The following is a 23,489-nucleotide window of genomic DNA, read 5'->3' as shown; positions in this document are numbered from 1 at the left end:
GATCTCTGTTATTTGAAGGTTGAATCTCAAGCAGCATTTTGAGAAGTGTTAATGGTCTGTAGCCGGAGAGAGAAGGCAGAAAAATTCAATTCCAGTGATGGAATTTAGTCTGGAGTAAACCCAGATGGAGCTGCGGTGGCTCAAGTGGTTAAGATGCTGAACTGCAGGCTGTGGAAGGTCGGTAGTTCAGCAGTTCGAGACCTGAGTGTGCTGCTTGATGGAGTGAGCTCCCGTCTCTAGTTCCAGCTCCTGCCAACCTAGCAGTTCGAAAGCAAGAAATTGCAAGTAGATAAATAGGTACCACCTCTGTGGGAAGGTAACAGCGTTCTGTGTGCCTCGGCGTCTAGTCATGCCGGCCATATGACCACGGAAATGTCTTCGGACAGCACTGGCTCTTCGGCGTTGAAACGGAGATGAGCACCGCAACCCTAGAGTCGGATTTGACTGGCTTTCGAGCAAGGGAACCTTTACCTTTTTAAACCCAGATATTTGGTATTAATGGAAGCAGAGTTTCCAGATAATCAGAAATGAGGAACTTTAAGCTAATGCTACAGAGCCATTGAAAGGAAGTCCAGTTTAATCCAGAGAATTCTGAGCTAAGTGAGTGGGATAAACTCAGATTAAATTGTTGTGGATGGTGTGGTTTATGGATAAAAGTTCAGTAGTGCCTGGATGCTTCATTCTGTAGTGTCTTAAGTATGTTTTCTGTGATGATGGCACTGGGGTGATTGGCTTTCTTTTGCATGCGTTGTATAGTTATTTATGAAATCACTTATATCCCGCCTTTTCTCATGGTTCAAAGCCATTTGAGCCAGCACAGTGTGTTGATTAAGAGTGTGGGATTAGGATCTGGGTGACGCATCGAATCCCCCCTCTGCCATGGAAGCTTGCTGGGTGGGCTTGGGCCAGCCACACACTCTCAGCCTAAACTATCTGACAGTGTTGTTGCGAGAATAAAGTGGAGGAGAGGAGAACAATGTAAGCTGCTTTGGATTGCTTTGGAGAAAGGCGGGATATATGTAAGGTAAATAAAGTTTACAATAATAGTTAATAACATTACCCCCTTTAGTAGGCATAGACTTTACTGTGTTCAGTAGGTTCATGCACATGACCATCAATAGAACAATGCAACTGAGACCAAATTTGCAAAGTATATTTGTGTTTCTTGTACATTGTATGTGCAGTGATGTGTTATGCACTGTCTTTGAAGGTTTGTGTACCATTAATTCAGAGCACTTTAGGCTCGGATGCCTCTCTGTTACAAGGAAATTCTTCACGGCTATCTACTAACCAGAGTTTAGCGACCCCAGGTTCTGCACAGAAATCAGGTATGAGATCTAGTAACAATTTCTAGGTTGGGAAACAAGATATGAGCTTCACTGTTAACTCATTTATGAACATAGCAAATCTCTGTTGTGCTGCAGCAGCTCAACACTGGTGCCGCTAGACACCTCCCTAAGGGGAAAGTTACACAGCAGCTGAATTGGGGGGGGGGGGAGTGCTCCGTCAGTGTTGGCAGACACTACTGTGATGGCGCCAGGGGTTTCCGCCACAGTGTTCTGTCCCAACATTGTTGCTAGGCAGGACCACTGGGAGCCATGAGTTGATGGGGCTGAGTCAAGTGTCTGTTACTGGCAAGGGGCGGAGAGGGGCCGGCTACAGGAACCTGCAGCGCACACACACCCTTTAAGAGACCAGCTCCCACCAAAAGCCCCAGCCTCTTGTCAGTGGGGAGGGGAGTGTCAACCACCCACCCCATGGGGACAACAGGTCTCCCTGTGCAACTCCTACTGAAGGACAAGCAGGAGGGGGCTGCCAGGGGCCCAGAGAGCCTACAAGTGGTCCCCCAGCAGCCACTCCTGTTCTCTCCTGTCTCTCACCCATGTCCCTCGCAATGGCAAGAAGCTCTTGCAGGTTCTTGGCAGGCACTGTCACAGACGCTGCCAGCCCCTCCATCCATTGCTGCCCCCTGGAAAAGGCTTCCCGCCACTCACAACGGATCTTTGGCCACTTGTGCTCAATTGCCATCCACATGGAGGAAAGGGTGGGCAGGATGAGTTGTGCCGGACGAGTTCCCCATATTTGGGACCTAGTAAGCAGCCAGAATTCCTCTCTCCTCTGGGGCACCAGCAGCCGCAACACCTGGCACAGGGGGGAAGGCAGGAGCATACAACCACGTTTCCAAAATCCTTTTTTATACAGAGACGAGGGCTCACTTCTCTTTACTAGAAGCTGTTTTCCTCTTTTTGGCTTGAAAGAGAATCGTCCTTGATCCACTCAATCTCTTAGCCTCCTTCCCAGTCCACAGTCCATGCTTAACTGTCTCTTCTTCAACCGTCAGTTCTCAGCCTTTATTCCTTAACTGACTCTGTCACCAGAATTCCATTTGAACAGCCTGTCACTCAAAGATTCTAAGGCTGTTAGTCTTTAACCCTTGATAGTCCGTCTCCCCCCCCCTTTAAAGCTATCAATGTTCATGGTCATCACTGTCAGTGAGTTCAGTTTGATTATTCATTGAGTAAATAAGTGTTTCCTTTTGTCAGCTCCAAACCTATGTCCCAACAACTTCATTGGGTGTCTCTAAGTTCTCATATTATGGGAGAGGGAGAAAAAGGTCCCTCTATCTACTTTCTCCATCCCATATGCAATTTTATAAAGCTCTGTCGTGGCTACTTTTAGCAGATCCCTGTCCTGATTTTTTTTTTAATATGAAGTAGCTGAAATCTGATCCCTGCTAAGATTATATACTCATTGCAAACGTTAACTGTAGTGTTGTATGTGGGAATGCCCTTGAAGATGTTTTAGAAACTGCTGTTACAGAATGTGGCTGCATGAGTCCTCCTGACTGGATGTACTAAACAAGCCAAAAACCCAATCTCGGTTGGGTTCTCACTGAACAGAACTGCATGTGTGGAGGTGCTGTTTTCACCAACCCTCAGCCAATCCACTGCAGTAGCCTTCCATCTCTCCCCTCGTGATGTTCCGGGGAGTACCCCTACTCCCAGGTGGAGCATTTCGAGGGGCATTTGGGATTGCAGCAGGAGAGTGGAGGTGAGAAAGTTGTACTCTATGGATGGAAGCTTTACTGCCTCCAGTATGTTTTTTGGTATGAACCCAGCCTTTGTTTCCAGGCTCAGCTGATTACCGGTATGTTGATTTTGACCTTTAAAGCCTTGGTTTGGGTCCAGGAACTGCCTCAGCCTTTCCAATTCCTGAGATCAGTGTATAGTACTTTCCTGTGGGAATCGGTTTGGCTAACGATGGACTGGCTTGAACCAACAGGATGGCTTTTTCAGCTGCTGTCACAAAAATTTACCTCCAATGAGGTGAGGTTAACACTCTCTTCATACGCCTTCCAGAGCAACTTGAAGACTCTTATTCCAGAAGGCCTTTGAATGCAGTTAATTGAATTGGGTGGTGTTTGATATGGTATTTTAGGTTTTACTATGAATTGATTTAACGCCTTCATGGCTGTTTTATGATATTTGGTTTATGTGGTCCATTTTAATTTTGGTTGGTTATATTTTAAATTGGATTTGTTAGCTGCCTTGACAACTCTTATGGGTAGAAAGGTCATTGTATAGGTATTTTAAATACATATGGTCCTAAAATTTAGAATTCTGCAGCTGCAATCCTACACACAGTTGGAAGAAAGTAAATGCCTTTGAAAATGGAATATCTCCTTCCAGTTACTCAGGAGAGGAGTGAAAAGTTCTGAATTCAAGCATATCCACTAAAGCTTTTAAAACTGTAAAATGTGTGGATAAATAAAATGCATAGCTGTTAGCATAAATAAAATTAGCTGCCCTGTTTCATTAGATATTCTTTTCATACATCTGATGTACAAACTGTTTGTTTGGTTAAAATGATATCAGAAATATTGTGTAACTTTCTCTCTTAGGAGCTTTCCCTTTTGGAACCCCTGTCACTCCAAGAATGACCCTGAATTCTAGCACAGGAGGAGGTGGAGTAATTCCTGCCATTCAGCTCTTAGGAATTGAAATGCTGCTTCACTTCTTTCTGGGGCCCGAAGTCGTGACTTTTGCCAAGGAAAACAAAGTTGTACTTAGTTTAGGTAATGCTATACTTTCTTTTTGGAGGCTTCTCCTAAATTAAATTATCAGAATATAAGTTTGCATTGCCTTTTTAGAAACTGCTGATGCACTGTCTTTTCAGATATATAGAATTTGTGGTCTCTGTTCCCACCTCTAGAACCTCTTCAGTATTCGGTGATCACTAGTCCTTCTTTCTTCTGTAAACATGCCAATACGTTTATAAATGCAATCCAGGATGATTTCATTGCAGTTGGAAAAGACGTTTCTGGTAAGATGTTTTTTGCAAAAAAATGTTCTATATTGTATGGTTTGTAAATAAGTTACATGTGCTATGACAGGGGTTGCTGTGTAGTAATCAAAGCATGTTTTCTCTGGTTCTGCCAAAGTTGGTTCCAACCCTACAACAAGCAGAGACCATAGCTGCCTTTCCTTCTAAAACCTCTTGTTGTCTCCTTTTTTTTAAAAAAACCTTTTGGATCAGAAGTCCCTAGGAAATTAAATGGAATGCAACACGGAGGGTGCAGTTAGAAAGGGGAATTGGTGAAAATCACACACTCCCATCTTGCATGACCCGCTCGAGTCTTCAGAATTGCCTTTCATGAGCTGCACTTTGCATATACTTTTCTGGATCCAGTTGAATGTGAATTAACATGCATCTAGTCTCTGTTTCTCTTCTGTTTTAAGTGACTTGTTTTTGTTCACTCTTTAATCTTACAGATATTGTTCTGAATGCTATCTGGAAAGGAATGATTGGTTTTGTGAGAGCTGCAGTTGAATCAGGTAATAAGACTTCTGTTTTGGTATTGCCGGTTGAAACGCTGTAAAAATGCTTTTTCACATTCCTGTCAATAGCTGTTGTGTAGTAATTTTGTGCAATGTATGTTAGAGGTAAACCAGAGCTTCACAATGTTGGGATTGCCGAGTCTTAGATTTTAAATGACTGCATGTAGGAGGATAAACATGACATAAATGTTGTTAAAATAATTACCTGCTCCTTGCAACCTACCCAGATCCCTGAATTGTTCTCTGCATAGTTTCTTACATTGTATACTTTTACAAAGTGGCTAAGGTGTAGCTGTGTTATTCTTTGGCATTCTTTCATTTTGTAACTAATTTTGGGACTCTTTAACTTCTCTTTCTTCTCTTGCGGTATGTACGGGCATACTCCTCCCCTTCCTTGAAAAGGCTATTAAAAGCTACTATAGGTTGGATCCACACTAAATTTTTCATTAGCAGAACTTTCCTTCTTCCTCCCTCCTAATGATCTCCACAAAATAATGCTTCTGGGTGACCCTCAGGAACAGCACAAGAGGGGGCTGCAGTGGGAAGAGGGAATTGGTAGAAACTGCCAGTTTAGACTGGATCCGGCCTCATGATTGCGATTTGGAAACTTGTGCTTTGGAGTATGTTCAGACAGCAGGGTCGTCCACTTGTTGGTGAGAGCCCAGCCCAGATCTCTGGATGATCTCACCAAGACCTCACCCCACAAAAAGCATGAGGGACAAGACTGAGCCAAGCAGCAGTCCCTTGGCATCACCTTCTGAAACCTGGAACCCATCACAAAGCAGTAGCTCCAGGTGTACCAAACCTGAAAGGTGGTCCAGAATGATGCCACGATCAGTGGCACTAAGAGGTCCAGGAGAATCAGCAGAGTTGCACTGCTCATCTCCTGGCACAGGAAATCCAGCAGGGCAACCAAGGCTGTTTCAGTCCGATAACCAGGTCTGAAACCAGGTCCAATCAATTCCACTTCAATCCAGATTCTTTGTGGCGTTGTCCAGCCATCACTTGTTCTGTCTTTTCATTTTCAAAGCTATATAAAAGGCTTGGTGAGAGGTTTCATACAGCTACAATGCAGTGTTACGTAATGTTTCTTTGTTGTAATAGCTTTGTATCACTTGTTTTTAGGCAGCAAGAAAGAGCGGCAAAGTTCAGAAGTACTCACAATGTTGTTGCAAGCATTAAAAACCATTGTCATGTCAAATGAGCTGCCTGTGTTAAAGTCACTAGTAAGTGTTATAGTCAAGCATATGTTATCAGCTCTTAAATTATTGTATGAGGATGTGTATGTACATAGATTTGAACCCAGAGAAGACCCCATTTAATATATTTCTGGGTCAGCATCACTGTAGCTTAATGCTGGACTAAATACATTAAACTGTTTCTAAACTGCATAGACGGCTAAATAGGCTGATCTGAAGTTTGTCAAGGTGGTGTGTGTGGTAATGCCTTTTTCCATGCTGGCGACAGCTGTTGTAAACAAATCTGGTTTTCTTGTATGTTGCTAACTGTAAATTAACATAAACACTTTCTCATACAATGGTGCATACATACCAGGTAATTCTTCTTTTCCATTTACCGTACATTAATTTTTATTAAAAAATTTTCTAGTCCCTGATGGAAATCACAATTAAAGAACTGCCTTCGAAAGTACTGGGATCACCAGCTTATCAGGTTGCTAACATGGATCTCCTGAATGTAAGTGGTTTTTTAAAAAGTCTTTCTCTTTATGTGAGCAGAAACGTAATTTTTTTCCGCCTAGCCATTAGAGTGTGTAAAATGTAATAGGATGGAGGACATGTGATGCCCTTAGGAATGCTAGAGAAGTGATGAAAAGTGAGAATCGTAGACACCAGCCCAAAGTATTTTTAGGGATGCAGGTCTTCACCTAAAACATAAAAAGTGAAGCCAGTGAAACTTGGACTTCATTTTCTGAACGCAGTATAAGGAGGAGTAGCATTTAAAGTTTTGTACAAAACTTCAGCTAACTGATCAAATAGAAGTTCTTTGCTCATCAGTACAAAGCATCTCCTTCATCATTCTGTCTATCCTAATGTGGGATACCAACATGTCCTGTGAACAGCTCTTAGGGAGATACCACACCCTGGTGAATATGGTATTCCAGCACTTGTGTTTGAGTGTGCATGTGGTACGATGTGCAATTCTGGATAGGGCCAACTCTTACCAAATGTGAAAGCATGGTTCAGTATCTCCATAAATTCTCCTGGCACACAGCTTAGTATACAAGGGTGTAGGAGAACATGGTTAGTTTCTATCCAGATACCTATTTGCAGTGCTTAGCAAAACTAAGGTCATCTTATTTGCTCTGTCTAGCTACTTATTTGAACAGCAACTTTCTTACAATGAATACTGAATATGTAATCAACTTGAAAGCTGTCTAGGGGAGGATAAGTAAGGTAGAATGTACAGCCATATATATTGTGAAATGTACATCAAACATGCAGGCTAATGAGGTTACCTTCTTCTTAACAGGGGACTCCAGCACTGTTCTTAATTCAGCTTTCTTTCCATAAAGATCTGTTGGAATGCTTTGTTCAAGATGAAAGGTAGATACTCCAGATTAAAGAGTTTCCATTCTCTTATTTGTTGTGACTGTTGACTGATGCAACTACTGAATCCATCTGGCTTTGACACCAGTTTCTAAGTGCCTTGTTTATTTTCTTGATCAGGTTTTTCCTGAACTATGAGTCTCTCGTGAGTTCTGTATTGTCTGGCCCTATATCTCCTCTGGCTTTTAGTGAGTCTGTATTCATTGTTGTTAATCAAAGTGCAACATACCTGGAAAACAAGGAACATCTTTGGAGAATATGGAGTATTGTAGTTAACCCCCTGACTGAATGGATCAACCAGGTACAGTGTTGAATTTCTGAACTCATTTGATCAGGTTAAATGTTTACATAAGGCAATACAATCCTTGACTGAATGTATATGTAACAAATAAAACTGAACACATTGTTGACAGCTTTTCACATTCACTAGCTTTATGAAAAAGGGCACTGGGTTGGAAACAGCAGAAAATTTTCACTTTTTCTTAGAGGTCTTGTGCAAGTGAAAACCAGTGTTCCCTCTAAGCTGAGTTAGTTTGAGCTAGCTCACAGTTTTTTAGCCTCCAGCTCATACATTTTTGTCTTAGCTCAGGAAGGAGGGCTCCAGAGCAAACTAATTTATGCAGTAGCCAAATTGCTCACTCACAACTTTAATGCCAGTAGCTCACAAAGTAGAATTTTTGCTTACAAGACTTCACAGCTTTGAGGGAGCATTTGTGGAAACACAAAAAAAGACCTCAATAGCCACCTGCTCTAAATCAGACTTATTGTATCCCTGCATGCATTTCCACTTGTGCAAGATATTGTGCACAATCAATTTCTGGCTACTATAATATATAAGGAGGGAAGTGCTAGGTGTTGCACAACATCATGTTTCTGTTTGTACATTGCTGGATCCAAGCCATTGTCTTGAATGATTTGTGCTTCTTTTTGATTATTAAACTGATTATTATTGGTTATTACTGCGGATTTCCAAAGATCAATTCATGCAGAAGCTGCAGAAACATAACACTGATAGGCATCACTTATGAAAATCGAGCATGTCTTTTATAAAGCTTCATTAAAATATTTAAGCCAGAATCGAAAAAAGTCATGTAGCCAGCTGTGACATACAGACCTCCAAAAGCAGGATACTTAATGTATCGAATTCAGAGAGCTAGGAGATTAGGGTTAATACCTCTCTTCACTGTGAAGCACAGGTTGGTTGATAGGCTGCTGCCTGAGTGCACCCCCTTTCACTCTGTTTGGTCAACACTGGCTGAAGAGAGCTTGTAAGAACAGCTGAGTGCTGAGGAAAAGGGTCTTTTTGCTTCATCTCTGGCCAGACAGAAAGAATTAGTGTGTGTCAGAGGGAAACAGACAAGTTCACTTCTGAAGTGAAGGGACACAACTCTTTGCCCTTACTGTGTGCTATCAAATCTGAGGAAAAGTTCCAAATAAGAACTTTAGTCTAAGCATCAGCCAAGCTAAAAACTGTTTCTTTCACTGGGTCAAGAACTGAGAGTCAGTTTTGGCAGCAGGGATTGGTCAGTAGGTTGAAGCTGCCAGTCTAGCCAAACAGGAAAAAGAAATATTGCATATAGGAAAAGGAGAATATTTCCTTCTCAGTTATTCAGTGGGTTCAGTTCTGAAGAGACCCCTGGATTGGGTGAAAAAGGAAAACAGTTTTAGACTCCTCTAGTCGCAGGGAAAGCTGTAATCCCACAGGGCGTACAGGAAGAAAGTACTAATCTCCAGGAAACTAAGATAGTTGTATGAATCTTTATTAAGACACATTGTTGCTGTTAAGAAATCTCCAAGACAAGCCTCTTACTGTTAAGAACTAGAGTCTCTAAGAAACTAAGCTTCAACAATACTTTGTAACCTGTTCAATATATCATTGTAAATATAACAAAATTTACCTCAGTTTTTTCATCCCTTGCCTAGTCCTAACCCAACTGTGCCTGTTTAATAAAATCATCATTCCTGTTTGAGCTTTACTTTGAGTCAAGTGCCATTTACAAAGGAAATAATGTGGGCTCCTGCTTATCTATAATAAATCTCTGGCCTGAACAAAAGCTAAATATTTTCTCTACCACAGGGTGGGACACTCAGAAAGTCATAAACCATTTATTACCACACGCTACCAAGGGGCTGCTCATACAGAGTGAAGAACAGTTATTTAGCATTTTGGCAGGAAAATCTGCCTCACAGAAAAGATGCAGCAGGGGTCCGTCACACTAGCACTATGCTCCTTGGTTGACTTGGACTTCTAGCATACCAGTGACCTTGTGCTGCATGAGGATTTTGAAAAGTGGTATTTGAGATTGCTGTATATACAGTTTATTGGAACTGTCTTTTTTATCCGAGCCTAAATTAAATGTTCAGCTTATTAAGGGAAGATCACCAACTAGTTACAGGAAAATTACTGACACATTGCATTTCTATTTTACTAGTACACTTGGCTATAGTTCATTGAACTTTGTATTGACTGATATAAACTCGTGTGTTGGCAGAGTAAAAAAATTGTTGCACTTGTCCTTTAAAAATAGGAATTAAGCTATAATGTGTTATCAATTACACAAAATTGAAATTTCATAATTTTGTTCCCAAATTCTCAGCTTTCCACTTTTTACTACTTTTTCCTTAGACAAATGAAGTAAATCAAGGTGATGCGTTAGAACACAACTTCAGTGCTATTTACAGTATGTTGTTGCTTCCTGTAAGTCACATTTTCCCAGCTTGTGAATTTCCACAGGTAAGGAACTGATGAAATGATTTCATTTTTTAACAGTATATATAGTGGTGATTATCATTTAGAAAAAGTCTTTTATGTATATGAACTTCTTTTGCTACAGCCCACAATGAAATCATTACTGCGTTCATGGTCAGAGCTCTATAAAGCATTTGCTCGTTGTGCATCTCTTGTGGCTACTGCAGAAGATAATCTATGCTGTGAAGAACTCTGTGCCAAAATAATATCTGAATTAGACAAAACACAAATTGTAAGTATAAACAAATATGAGATGGTGCTGTTGGCAACGTTTCTTCCCTTGCCTCATTCTTTCCTCACTGACTTAACAATTTTCTTTTTCTTCATTCCTTCCAGAATCGGTCCATGCTGGATGGTCTTTCACACATTACATCAATCATGGTTGATTGTATCAACTTTGCACCTTACGGTACTAAATCTCAGCCACCAAATAAATGTAAGAATAATTCCAAATGGTTCTAAGTTATAATTTGTTACTGATAGTGTGGAGAAGAACAGTTGCCTGTATTCTGTGATAAATTGCCATGGTAGTTTTACTAGCAGCTGTCACCCGGACTTTCAAAAGTTTGTTACTAAACACTAGTGCCTGAAACAGACTTTATCCTGGATAAGCATGATTTGGCCACAGTTATTCATACTCCAGCTGCACCTAAACTGAATAACTGTGATGCGCTCCTTCGAAAACTGTTAAGCCCTGCTATGTGTACCTCCCCCCCGCCCCTGTGATGATGGTGGAAAATGCCCTCAAATTGTAACCAACTTATGTCACCCATTGGGTTTTAAAGGCAAGAGATGTTCAGAGGTGGCTTGCCATTACCTGCATCTGTGTAGCAACTCTGGGCTTTGTTGTTGGTCTCCCATGTCAAAGCAAACCAGGGCCAACCCTGCTTAGCTTCCAAGATCTGACAAGATTAGGCTAGCTTAGGCCATCCGGGTCAGCCCTGCCCCACCAAGTGAGGGGAATGATAGCACCTTTTTTGCTGTAGCTCCCTCAGTACTCTGGAACTCTCTCCCCAGATATGCTTGGCACTTAATTTACTTGGTTTCAGTCACCTTTTTTTTTCTTCTCTCAGCTTTTTAGTTGATTTGTGTTGGGCTGCATGAATTTCTGCATTTGTGTTTTTTTCCTCTCCATGCCTCTCTAACTTGGTTTATTTTTTTTTCTCTGTTAGATGCTGGGGTTTATATATTTTAATTTTATGCTGTCAGCTGCTGATTATTTATTGTTTTAATGGTGGTAACTTCATTATTTACCTTAGACCTCATCTCGGGTTTTTTGTAGGACAGCTTTTTTAAAACACATATGATTACAAGCACTGAACCATAAGTCTGGGGTCTTCGGCAATTTTTGCTCAATATAGAAGTCTTACAACAGTATAAAAGTCTTACTGTCCTCATAACAAATTTGTTCTTTAGCCCCTCAGACACCTACAGATTGGTCAAAAAAGAAGAAAGATCCTCTTGGCAAGTTGTCTTCTTTAATCAGACTTGTGGCAGTACTAATAAGCTCTGCTCATATACTCTGGTCCAAGGAACCCAGTCCTGAAAAACTGGTCCCGGTTGCTGCTTCAGTTGTCAGCATTCTTCAAAATATCATCGGCCACATTTTTTTGTCTTCTGTCATCAGATCTGTATTTGAAATTATTACAAAGCCGCTAGCAGTATTTTATGAAAAAGCCAGGTAAGTGTATTGATAATACTGTCTAGATTTCAATATGACAAGTATACTGTTTATAGCAGGGGTGTCAAACTCATTTGTTATGAAAGCTGGATCTTACATAATTGGGACTTTGTCTGGTCAGGCCATTTTTGTCATAAAATGTAATATCAGATAGCAGAAATAAAAGGACACAGGCAAACACAATTAAAGATGCAGTGCAGCACTGGGCTGATGCCCCCGTACTGTCTGGGGGCAGTACCCTTTCCCCAGCCTGCTCTCATGGTGAGTACTCTGAGCCCAAGACCCAGGAAACAACATGAAGTGGCTGGGCATTGCAAGCTTCCCTTCCCCCAAGGTCTACTCAGAGTGGCAATGGCTCTCCAGGGTCTCAGAAGAAGAAGAGATTGGATTTATACCCCGCCCTTCAGTCGGAATCTCAGAGCGGCTTACAAACTCCTTTCCCTTCCCCCCCCAAAAAACCGACACCCTGTGAGGTAGGTGGGGCTGAGAGAGCTCTTCCAAGAACTGCTCTTTCAAGAACAACTCTGACAGAACTATGGCTTGCCCAAGGTCTTCCAGCAGCTGCAAGTGGAGGAGTGGGGAATCAAACCCGGTTCTCCCAGAGTAGAGTCTGTGCACTTAACCACTATACCAGACTGGCTCTCGGATTAAAGTCTTTCTCATAATGAGCCACAGCCTGGTCCTTTTAACTGGAGGTTAAGGAACACAAGAGAAAAGACTCCACTGGGAAGCACATTGTTTGCAACCAAGCCCCCTCCCCCTCAGCCAGCAAACTTCAGCAAATAAACAACTCTAGCAGACCCACGTGGGCACAGGAGAAGCCAGCAAAGATGAGGGAAGTTCGGCAACCCCACCCTCTGCTCTCTGCGCTCAGAGGCGGCTCAGAAGGGCGAGGAAAGGTGGGGGCAGGGGCAGGGGGAGAGAAGAGAGCTGTGGGCCAGTTCCAGCCCACTGACCGTATGTTTGACACCCCTGGTTTATAGTATCCTAGCTAGCCTATGGTTTTCAAGTATTTAAACAATAGCTACAGCCCAATGAATTTCCAGAGATACTTTAATAATACTTCATTTGGAATATCATCAGTTACTACAGTGTCTAAAGTTCAAGTGGGTAGCCATGTTAGTCTGTAGTAGTAGTAGTAGTAGTAGGATAAAATTTGAGTTCAGGTACAGATCAACAAAGTTTTCCATGGTATAAATTTCGTAAGTAAAGCTCAAATACCCAATGAAGTGATTTTTGACTCACAAGCTTGGTGGTGGGAAGTGCTGTCAAGCCACAGCTGACTTACAGCAGCTCTGCAGAGCTTTCAAGGCAAGAGACGTTCAGAGGTGGTTTGCCATTGCCTGCCTCTGCTTCACAACCCTGGTATTCCTTGGAGGTCTCTCATCCAAATACTGGCCAGGGCCAACCCTGCTTAGCTTCTGCGATCTGAAGAGATCAGGCTAGCTTGGACTATCCATGTCAGGGCTCACAAAAGTTTACATTCTGGAAAATTTTGTTGGTCTTTTAAGGTGCATGGTACTAAACTTGAATATTGTTCCACAGTGACTAAACTGGAGTATTATTTTAAAAAATGAACCATGAAATAATGCTCATCGCCTGAGATAATTGCTATTTGTAATTGTAATTGGAATCATTAAAATTGTTAGATGATGTAAAACTGTCGTGTGAAACAGCATTACTGTAATATTTTGTTGTAGCTCATTGCTCTGTATACTTTTAATTCCTTACAATGCGCTTCATAATAGGCTTCTTGCACTGCTGAGTCACTTGAAGCAAAAGTACAAGAGTTGAAGTCTGATCTTAACTGCTTCCTGAAGATTACTTCTAATAATATTGTGGTGTTTATCTTTTGGATGTGTCTGTATAGGATGCATGTATTAATAAATCAAATCAGAAAGGTATAGACATCCTATATATATAAACAAATAGTAAAGTTTCTAAATGAAGTATATGAAAATGTTAAACTGTTCCAGTAGTAATATAATTTCTTCCAGTAGTGACTTGTGTAAATTCTACAATGACAGTCCAGTGAAGGTTCCGGATATTGGTAACTTCATTTCGATATTCTTTCTCAAGAGGCAGTAACTATTACATGTTTCATAAACATCTGAGATATAGATGTATCAAAGGTTTCCTACACAAGGGGTATACAGTTCATATAAACGGGCAACCAGTCAAAATTTTCTTCTGGGAAACTACTCCAATGCATCAACAAGCTGGTATGGCCTCCTGAGAGTCTCTCGAGTTGCAAAGCATCAGCAATGCATTGCCGAGCTTCCTTGTGGGGAATATTGGTATAAAGTGATAAAGTGATGTTACGTCTATTGTAGCTAGTATAGTATTACTGGGCACTAGTAAGCCTTCAACTTTTGTGATAAAGTCTTTAGTTTCTCTTAAGTAGGTAGATATTTGAGGCAATATCAGCTGCATGATGCACTGGAGTAGTATCTCAGATGTCTATAAAACATGTAATAGTTTACTGTCTCTTGAGAAAGAATATCGAAACAAAGTTATCAATATCCAGAACCTTCGTTGGACTGTCATTGTAGAATTTACACGAGCCACTACTGGAAGAATTTATATTACTACTAGAAGATTTAATGTTTTCATATACTTTTAGTTAGGAGCTTTACAATTTGTTTATACATATAGGATGTCTGTACCTTTCTGATTTGTTTAATTAATACATTAGCAATTTGTTATTTCAGCATCTTTGTGCACAGCTCTTTCCTTGGTTTCTCCTGTTTGCTGTGTGATCTCCTTTGTGTATTGTATAGGCTGCATGGCATGTCTAAATAGCTAATCTGGTGTATGAAGCTAGTGGCTTTTTATATACATAGTTACTGTGCTTCCATGAAAGGAAGAAGACTCTGAATTGACCAGCTGAGCTTGCACAGGAGCCTTTGTGGGGTTTAGTGCTTCTTTGGGCTGCTGGTATTTGTGTGCTGTCCAGGGTGTTAATGTGTGGGTATGAGGTAGAGTCATTTTTGCTTTTCCCTTCACTCCCTCCTCCTGTGCCTGTAGCTTCCACAGGCTTTTACTTGCTTCTGCTGACCTGTGCTTTGTGGAGGAGAATATTCTTCACCTTCCCACCCACCTAGTCCAGGGAAGGCCTCTTCATACATGGGGCAACTGAGTTGCATGGGCTGCCGTCAGCTTCCTCCCCAGTTGACAGGCTGTGCTCTGTGCTTTCTCACGACCACAAAGGAAACAGTGCACCTGGCAGTGCTTGTAATCTGTAGGAACCAGCTCTTGCCTCTCTTTGCATGCTCTGTGGGTAACAGCTTCCCCCCCCAAAAAAAAAACGCTCACTGAATGAGTGCAGCTTTACATACCATTAAATGTTATGTGACTTGAAGACTACTTCCCCTCTTTTTAGAGCCTATTTTTAAAACAAATCTTATTTTCAAGTACATACAGTAATATGTAATTATATTTTGAGAAATGAGGGTTGCTGATTAGCCAAGTTACTGTTCTACCCTTTTAACAGGACTGTGCAATTTCTGCAAAATAAATTCCTGTTTTTTACTTTAGTTAGAAAACCAGAATGAATTCTTTTTATTCTTATGCTGTTGTCTTTTGTCACCAGGTTAGCCGATGGATCTAGAGTAAACAATACTCTCAGCAATAAGGTAATTAATTAATTTGTAATGGGAGGACTGCCATATCGCATCTCCAGTGCAATGAGTAGGGTTGGCCCTGGCTAATATTTGGATAGGTGACTTCCAAGAAATACTGGGAGTGTGACACAGAGGCAGGCAATGGCAAACCACCTCTGGACCGTCTCTTGCCTTAAAAGCAAGTCTGACTTGCCACCTAGTGGTGCATAACACTAAAAGAGCTAGAACTTCTGACTGCCAGACAATCTTAGGATCTTCGGGCTATACTACACACACTGACATACGATAATTAATTAATTAGTGCAATACACTGTATATATCATGTCATAAAGGCTAGCTTGCTTAGTAATTCTGTAATAAGGGCTACACTAGCGTGTCCCATTTAAGCTACTTTGTCAGGCTAGCTCAAACACCAGGGTTCTTGAATATTGCATGAAAAACCCCGTGCAGATCTGAGGAACTGCCTCATCCTCCAACACAGAGGGGAAAGACACTGGAGGAAGCTTGTGGGCTGTAGTATAGCTTTGCTTTGTGGTAGGCAGTCTAATCCAGCCTTCATTGACCTCCTCTGAGGAACTCAACAAGCCCCAATTAGTACTACCTGTATTGGCCATTTAGGCAAGAGACTATTGCTGAATGGTCTCCTCTTGACTACTTCCAGCTGCTTGTGTTGCCTACAGCTATATATATATATATATTTAATTAACATTTCTCTGCTCATCTTGCAGTTTGAAAAATTATGGGTGGAAATCATTAGCTGTTTGCAGTCCCACTATACTGGACCTTTTGAGAGTCAACTGCTGCAGGAGCTTTCTCCACTGCTGTGTATAATGTTCACAAATAAAAACAAGCAGATACGCAGTCAAGCTGCTCAGTTCTGGAATGCAACATTTGGCAAAGCAACGACGCTGGTGTATCCAGAAGAATTAAAGTAAGAGGACTTTGAATAATAGGTCTCTTTGTTAATGTGTGGAGTACCGGTTCAGTAGAACTACATGAGGATAATCTTAATGTCTTCTCCAAAATTTCAGGTTTGGTTTAATGTTCTACACTGAGAACTAGGAAAGAACTTTAACTTTTGGATGGCACAGTGTGAAACACTAGGCTGCAGATCTAGTATACACTGTACTTGTACTCACAGTTCTTGCACACATCACTGTTCATGTAGCCACAGTTCTTATACTTACAAGATTTCTTATCAAAACAAGCTAAATACTTTTGATTCTCTGAATATCAGTTTGTGTCCTGCATTTTCAGTGCTGCAGTTTTCATGAATGTTTCCTTACAGATCCATTTTGTGCCAAACCAAACAGAAAATTCTGCTCTTATTGCCTGGCTTTGAAAGTACTGAAATAATGGGAGAATCTAATGGGACATATTCTGACTCCGTAAGTCTCTCTTATATTAAGATTTAGAAAGTCAGCTGTCGATCTTTAGCAGTGTGAAGCTGGAACTTGTGAAGCTTAATAACACATCTCTTGAGCTGAATAAATAACCTGAGTGCACAATTATACAATTTTTACTTCAGATACCCCCTTTTGAAAGTTGACTGCAAATAGCCTATCTCTGAAGAAACCTTGTTGAAAGTCTGTATCGGTGGCACTAAGAGTTCAAGTGTTTTACTGGTATTTAAATGTTCTTCCCTCCACTTTTACAGCAGACAGAGAATTCTCAATGGAATACAAAGATAAGTGGAATAGAAGTAAACTCTAGTGGGAAAAGAGATTCCTTACTAGCACAGTCCAGTGAACGAAAAGAAGAAAATACTAATTGCCATGTCCCACCTGCAAAAGTAAGGCATAGAGACTATATTATATCACTACTTACTTCTCTTGGAATTTTCCTGTTCTAACCACCATGGGTTTTCTCCTCATTTAAAGAGGCTTAAGTAATGGGGAGTCCCCTATACAAGGAGGGCTAACTAAAATTGTGGTTGAGTTCACAGCTGACTTTTTTTGGGAAGTTAAATCCTTTCTTTCTCTCAAGGGCAAGGCTAGTCTCCAACTGTGAATTTTTAAAATTAACTTCTCAAAAAACTCTGAAACATAATAAAAGTTGATTGCATAAGCCTGTTGTACAGTTAAAGGCTTTTTCCTAGTGTGTTGTCCAAGTTTGTGGCAGTTCCTCCAGCCTTCTTTTTTACTTTCTTATGCAATAGACAAAACTGGAATTTTCACTGCCAAAAACAAATAGAAAAGATGTGATTTTGGAAGAGGAAAATACTGTTGACTTTGTGTTTATTCCACCGGAAACAAAAGAGAGGGTGTTGACAGAGCACCAAAAAGAAGTTCTTCAAACAAAAAGGTAACCTTCTTGTACATCTTTTGGCTTTTATAGTGGGGATCAGAGTCCACTTAGTGGTTTGTTTGTTTTTTGTAATGGGCTTGAAGTTTCAATCCTTGAAACACAAGGGCCAGCCTTTTATTAAAGAGGCTTTTTTGTGACTGTGTAGACATATACTCCTAATTTCTCTACATGCATTAGACTGTAACCGAGAACCCAGTCTCCCGGCCCTTCTCAGTTGAATTTGCCCCTCTTAGCCACAGAACAAGCCTCTAATCTCCTAGAACAAAGATTTTGTATACTTTGTGGCCCTTCCTACAGTGTTTGTAAGCCGCTCTGAGACACCTTTAGGTAGTGAAGGGCGGGGTATAAATCCAATCTCTTCTTCTCTTCAGTGTGGTGGAACATGATTGCCTAAAAGTCTTTACTGCTCCACCTCCGTTGGTGGTAAAGAGTATCTTGGTGTGGGTTGCTTCTCCAGTTTGCTTACAGTATAAATTGGGCAGAGTCTTACTGTGGGAAGAAGTCTCTCCCATTTCAGATCTTGCCTGATCCATGGCAACAGGACATCTTGGAGCTCTGCTTTCCATCACTTACTAGCTACATTTTCGTCTTTCCTATTCTTTGCTTAACCTCACCATATTTTGAAATCTGTTTGAAATCTGACTGGTTTGTTGGCTAGTTCCTCTTATTATTTATTTTGCAGAGTTGATATTCCTACGATGTACAATAATCTGGACGCTTCACAAGATACTGCCTTATTTTCCCAGTATACACAAGACCAGGAAGCTTCTTTGTAAGTCAGAGATGCCAGCAGAGCTTTGAAATGTAAACTTTTAAACAATTTTAACTTTTGTCTGAAATGAGTTGCCTTCTTTTTAGGGTAAAACCCACCTTGGTAGATACGAAGGAAGAAGATGGGGAAGAAGAGGGCAAAGAGATATCCCAGGTATCTTCCTGTGTTCTTCTTACCTTGGGGATTGGTAGAGAAACTCAGGAGTGTGATTATCTTATTGGAGAATTTATGGGAAAGGGAATGTGAAATCTTTTGCTAAGGTGAGGCACATATGTTGACAGTTGGTTCATGTGCTATCTCGTATAAAGCATGCCTGTTAACATTTAAGAACTGATGAAGTTCACTGGCTGTTCTGGCCAGCTGCAGCTGAGTAAAGGTAGGATCCAGCTTGCTTCCTTAGGGACGGTAGTAGAGTGTGTCTGTTGCCACTGCCAATTGATATTTGAGGGAATTGTTTAAAATTGGAACAAGCCCCTGGTTTATGGAGCTGTAGATATTTACAGCAAAAGGGTTTCGTTTTGGAACACTTGTTTTCCAGAACGTCGCCAGGACAAAATATAAGGAACTGTAATTAACAATGAGGAGTGTTCTAATATATTTGAAGAAGCTTTTATCGTGGCAGAGTTTCTTTTTCTCCCTAAAATTAATGTTGCTTTTGTGGGATTCTGTTATGATGGGCCAAGGCTAGTCCGAAGAAAACTGCTGCAGCGGAGTTTTGGTGTTGGTGTAGTGGTTAACGTGCTGGGAGACCCAGGGTTGAATCCACCCTTTGCCATGGAAGCTGTCTGGGTGAACTTGAGCCAGTCACACCCTCTCGGCCGCACCTTCCAGGCAGGGTTGTTACGTGCTGCCCTGAGTTCCTTAGAGAGGAAGGGCAGAATAAAAATGCACTAAATAAATTAAAAAAGGCACGTTCCTTAAGTTAAACAGGTTTTGGTCTTGGGTCTCATCAGTGTCTATATGGGAGGCTACCTGGTAATGCGCTCTTGAACTTCCTGCAGAAAATGTGAATATTAAATATGATTATAAAAGTAGTACAGTCACTACAATAGCTAATGCAAATTATTTTGACTGCAGGCTAAAAAAGTGGGAAACATTCTGCTTGGCGCTGAAAACTGCAAGCCAAATGGACTTCAGGAGAAAACGGAATCTACAGCTATTGGACAGTTTCAACCACCTGCAAAGCATAGTCCAGATCTAAATTGTGAGGATTCAGAATCGTGTACTTCTAAAACAGTTCCAGAGGAGCCGTCAGTATTAGATCAGTCTGTCAATGAAAGCAGCTCAAGTGTCAGCAGCAGCTCCTCTTCTAGTGATGTCATTTCAGGAACACCACAGCCTGTAAGCAGAAGGCAGTCCTTCATAACTTTGGAGAAGTTTGATAGTTCAGAGAACAGACCTTTCAGCCCTTCAAAATTCAACCATGTGTCTAGACCATCTCAAAGTACCCCTTCATTAGATGGTCAGGAAAACATGATTGGCACAGATACACTGTCTTTCAAAGAAAAGTCCAGTAAGAGTGCTTCCAAACCCCAAATGGAAGAGACTGTCTCTAGTTCTAAGAGGTCATGTCCAGAAAGCATAGATGCTTTGGAGTCTTCCCCTAAAGCCAAAAAAGCAAAGGAAGAATCTAAGCCTGCTTCAAAACTGCAATCTGAGAGTGCTCTTGGGATACAGAAATCAAGTCTCAGGCAGAACAAAATAGAGCTTTCAGAGGACAAAAAAGCAAAGCTAATGGCATTGGAGCAAGAGAAAAACATGCAAGTATCCACTTCCAAAGATGAGGTAGGGGAATGTGACTTACTTGGGGAAACACAAGAGCCACAGTGTATGTTAGATGTTCAGTCTCAAGCTTCTGATGTGGAAATAATCGAAAGTACAACCATGGAAAAAAAACATGTTTTGAACAATGTTGCAGAGATGAAAGCAGGACTGAACCTGGATTCAAAAGAGAATACTCCTCCAGAGGTGACTGTTCTGGGAGATGCAATATCTGTAGGTCAAACTCCACAAATACCACCTAATCAAAAAATATTAAGGCGTTCTTTAAGACGAAAGCCAGAAACTACTGAAGGATCTGCAGACAGTCAAGACAAAGAGAACAGCCAACAGAAGAAGGACAGGCGTAAAGATGATGAAAAGCTTCTGCCAAAGAAGTCTTTGCAAAGTAAAGAGGACTCCACACACAAACAGAAATCTCTTCCTGAAAAGAACCCAGATATACAAGGAAGTGTAAATAAAAAAGAAAGCCATGCAGAAAAGCTCTGTATGGAGCCTTGCACAACAAGCATGCCTCAGAGTGTTACTGGGGATCCTGCTGGCCTGGAAAATTCAAGCAGTGCCATGGAAGTTATAGGTACAAAGGAATCTCATGCTTCAAAAAACCTTCCAGAGGAAACTAACATAAGTACTAGAAAATCTGAAGGCAGTAATCCACCTGAAACGGATGACTTGCAAGATCCCTGTGCAGATACCACCCATGAGAAACGAATAGGGCTTCCACGGTATCAGACAAGAAGAGCTTCCCAAGGGCTGCTTTCCAGTATAGAAAACTCTGAGTCTGACAGCTCTGAGATGAGAGAAGATGGAACCAAGAAGAAAAGGTCAGGAAGATGGAAAGTCACAAGCAGTTCTCTTGAAAGCCAAGTGAAGGAAGAGTTAGAAAGCCAAAGCCAGGAGCTTCATTCACAAGAAACTGCAAATGAACTCCAAACCTCTTTAGTGGGAAATAAAGGTATAATAAACCATGAGGAGTGCATGGAAATAGCTTTGCCTTCTGATAATAATGAAGAGAAAGAGAAGAATGTTCCTTCACCTAATGACCATTTGGAAGGTAAAGAAACCGTGGATGCTTCCATTTGTGGTGGCCATTCAGATGCAGAACAAACTGTTGGAAAAGTGGCGGCAAAGCCAACTTTGGCGTCAGCTTCAAAGACAAAGCAGATAACCAAAGGTCTTGATCAACAAGATGCTGTTCCACACGGCAGCAAAAGTGGTCTTACCGAGCTTTCAGGAGATGCCTGCCCTGCTGTTCCTAATGGCTTTTCTGCATCCATAAATCGTTCAGAAACACCTGAATGCCTGCACAAAAGAAGCAAGCGGATGAGAAGATCAAAGGGCTGCGATTGCTGTGGTGAAAAGCCAACTGCACAGTTGGAAAAGTCGCCCACAGTAGTGAAAAAAGCAAGTAGTCCAGAACCAAAGTCAAAAGAACCTAAGAAGACATCTAGTAAAGCAGCAGTGGTGGCTTCATACCTTCCTGCTGCAGAGGAGTCCCATTCTGCAGAAAAGCTCAGTATGGAGCCTTGCGCAACAAGCACGCCTCGGAGTTTCACTGGGGATCCTGCTGACACGGAAAATTTAAGCAGAAGCATAGAGGCTACAGGGGAATTGCCAGGCAGTTACACTTCAAAAGACGAGTCCAAGGAGTCATCAGACTCAAAAAGCAACAGTTTCAAATCTTGTGTGGAAACTGTAGATTGTGTTGATGCGTCTGGAGAAACTTCAGAGCTGAGTTCAATCGAATCCACTTCAAAGGAATTAATTGCCCCGTGTCAAGGTTCAGAAAGCAAACTAGAGCCTGTTGTTACAATAGGGGGAGCTGTTCATCACAGTGGCCACCTAGAAGACAGAAGTCATACGGAGGTGGATGTGAACCAAGCTGAGAAAACAAAGTCCAGTGAACCAATAACTGATGTTGTTCAGGATGGTGTGGAGAAGACTCTGGAATGTTCTGTTGGCTCTCCTGTAGAAGCTCAAGATACTGATATGGATGAGGAGGAGAGCATAGAAACCAATGTACCAGTAGCACTGACAGGGCCTGAAACTTCAGGCTTGATACAAGATGAAGTAAAAGAAAATAACAACATAGATTCCCCTCTTAAGTTGAAGGAATTTGATGCTTTGACTTTGACCAAGATTAGTGAAAGCCCTAATGGAGTGCAATCACGTTGTATGTGGTCTCCATCAGCTTCCCCCTCTACCAGTATTTTAAAGAGAGGTGTAAAAAGACATGAGGAAGAGGATTCGTCATCACCTGCAAACAAGGTATTTTAGCAGTTGTTTTTATAGTTTATCATAACATGTTCATAGTTATTCATATTTTAACTGTGTTTTATACTCACAGGACTGCAGCTTGCCTGATCTGGTCTTTCTATCCACTTTTTGCTTGCTGCTTTAACATTTTAAAAATCTTGGGGGGGGGGAAGCTTCTTGTTAGTTTATGTGAGTGACCTGTTTACATGAACAATGTACTGAAATACCTAGAAGCTCAGATCACATCGACAGTAATTTCCATAATCCCAATATTATATACTGAAGCACCGAGAACTGTAATTTGAAGGAGTTTAAATTTCCAAGTGTGTAAATGTCTCTCATGCTTTTCAATGTTATGTGCATTTAACTTCTGGTGACTTCATTGGGGCTTAAATGTGAATAACTATCCATTGGATTCTAGCCATTGTTAATGACTATCTCACTTATATGAGAGGGGGCAGAAGTTGAAGGTCTTCCAAGCTACACTTGAAGATGGTCCAGAAACCTCAGTTGGTACAGGACATAGTGCAGTATCTATCTCTTCATTGGTTATTTAAGGTACTAAGTGCAGTTCAGGGTGCTCATGTTTTTCATGACTTGGGGCTTTCATACTTAAACAACTGTCTAATCCAGCTGGGGTTGGACTAGATGGCCTTGGAGATCCCTTCTAACTCTAAGATTCTCTGATTCCCAGTGTCAAATAGTATGCCAGGATCTATCTTCCCATATACTTATGTGTTTTAATGTATTCCTACCCCTTTGCCGAAGTATGCTCGCTATGTCACTGTGACGACCTCTTATCTGGGGAGGTCTAGTTTTACTTTAAAATGTTCTTTATGTTTTATTCTTAGGGTTTTCGGGCTGCCACCAGGGAAATCTAGGTTTTCCCAAACCTTTTCCTATAATATTTTCCACAG

General features: G+C 41.2%; 1 protein-coding gene across 1 annotated transcript in view; it reads left to right on the top strand.

Annotated features, from left to right (window-relative positions):
- The window catches only part of RIF1 (replication timing regulatory factor 1), a 47,645-nt gene that overhangs the window by 9,547 nt on the left and 14,609 nt on the right, over window positions 1–23,489 (top strand). Inside the window, exons 10-29 of the mRNA XM_015410228.1 lie at window positions 1,211–1,328; window positions 3,902–4,075; window positions 4,213–4,323; window positions 4,773–4,835; window positions 5,964–6,064; window positions 6,447–6,533; window positions 7,329–7,402; window positions 7,526–7,706; window positions 10,032–10,139; window positions 10,240–10,386; window positions 10,491–10,590; window positions 11,571–11,835; window positions 15,428–15,470; window positions 16,187–16,389; window positions 16,747–16,846; window positions 17,119–17,250; window positions 17,617–17,762; window positions 18,448–18,537; window positions 18,624–18,690; window positions 19,615–22,584. Coding sequence (XP_015265714.1) covers window positions 1,211–1,328; window positions 3,902–4,075; window positions 4,213–4,323; window positions 4,773–4,835; window positions 5,964–6,064; window positions 6,447–6,533; window positions 7,329–7,402; window positions 7,526–7,706; window positions 10,032–10,139; window positions 10,240–10,386; window positions 10,491–10,590; window positions 11,571–11,835; window positions 15,428–15,470; window positions 16,187–16,389; window positions 16,747–16,846; window positions 17,119–17,250; window positions 17,617–17,762; window positions 18,448–18,537; window positions 18,624–18,690; window positions 19,615–22,584 — 5,280 coding nt within the window. The remainder of the gene's footprint in view (window positions 1–1,210; window positions 1,329–3,901; window positions 4,076–4,212; window positions 4,324–4,772; window positions 4,836–5,963; window positions 6,065–6,446; window positions 6,534–7,328; window positions 7,403–7,525; window positions 7,707–10,031; window positions 10,140–10,239; window positions 10,387–10,490; window positions 10,591–11,570; window positions 11,836–15,427; window positions 15,471–16,186; window positions 16,390–16,746; window positions 16,847–17,118; window positions 17,251–17,616; window positions 17,763–18,447; window positions 18,538–18,623; window positions 18,691–19,614; window positions 22,585–23,489) is intronic.

This window comes from Gekko japonicus, unplaced genomic scaffold (assembly GCF_001447785.1).
Source record: "Gekko japonicus isolate JY-2015 unplaced genomic scaffold, Gekko_japonicus_V1.1 scaffold1167, whole genome shotgun sequence".
NCBI classification, from domain to species: domain Eukaryota; kingdom Metazoa; phylum Chordata; class Lepidosauria; order Squamata; family Gekkonidae; genus Gekko; species Gekko japonicus.
The sequence above is the reverse complement of the archived record's forward strand: the minus strand, read 5'-3'. Positions and strand labels throughout refer to the sequence as shown.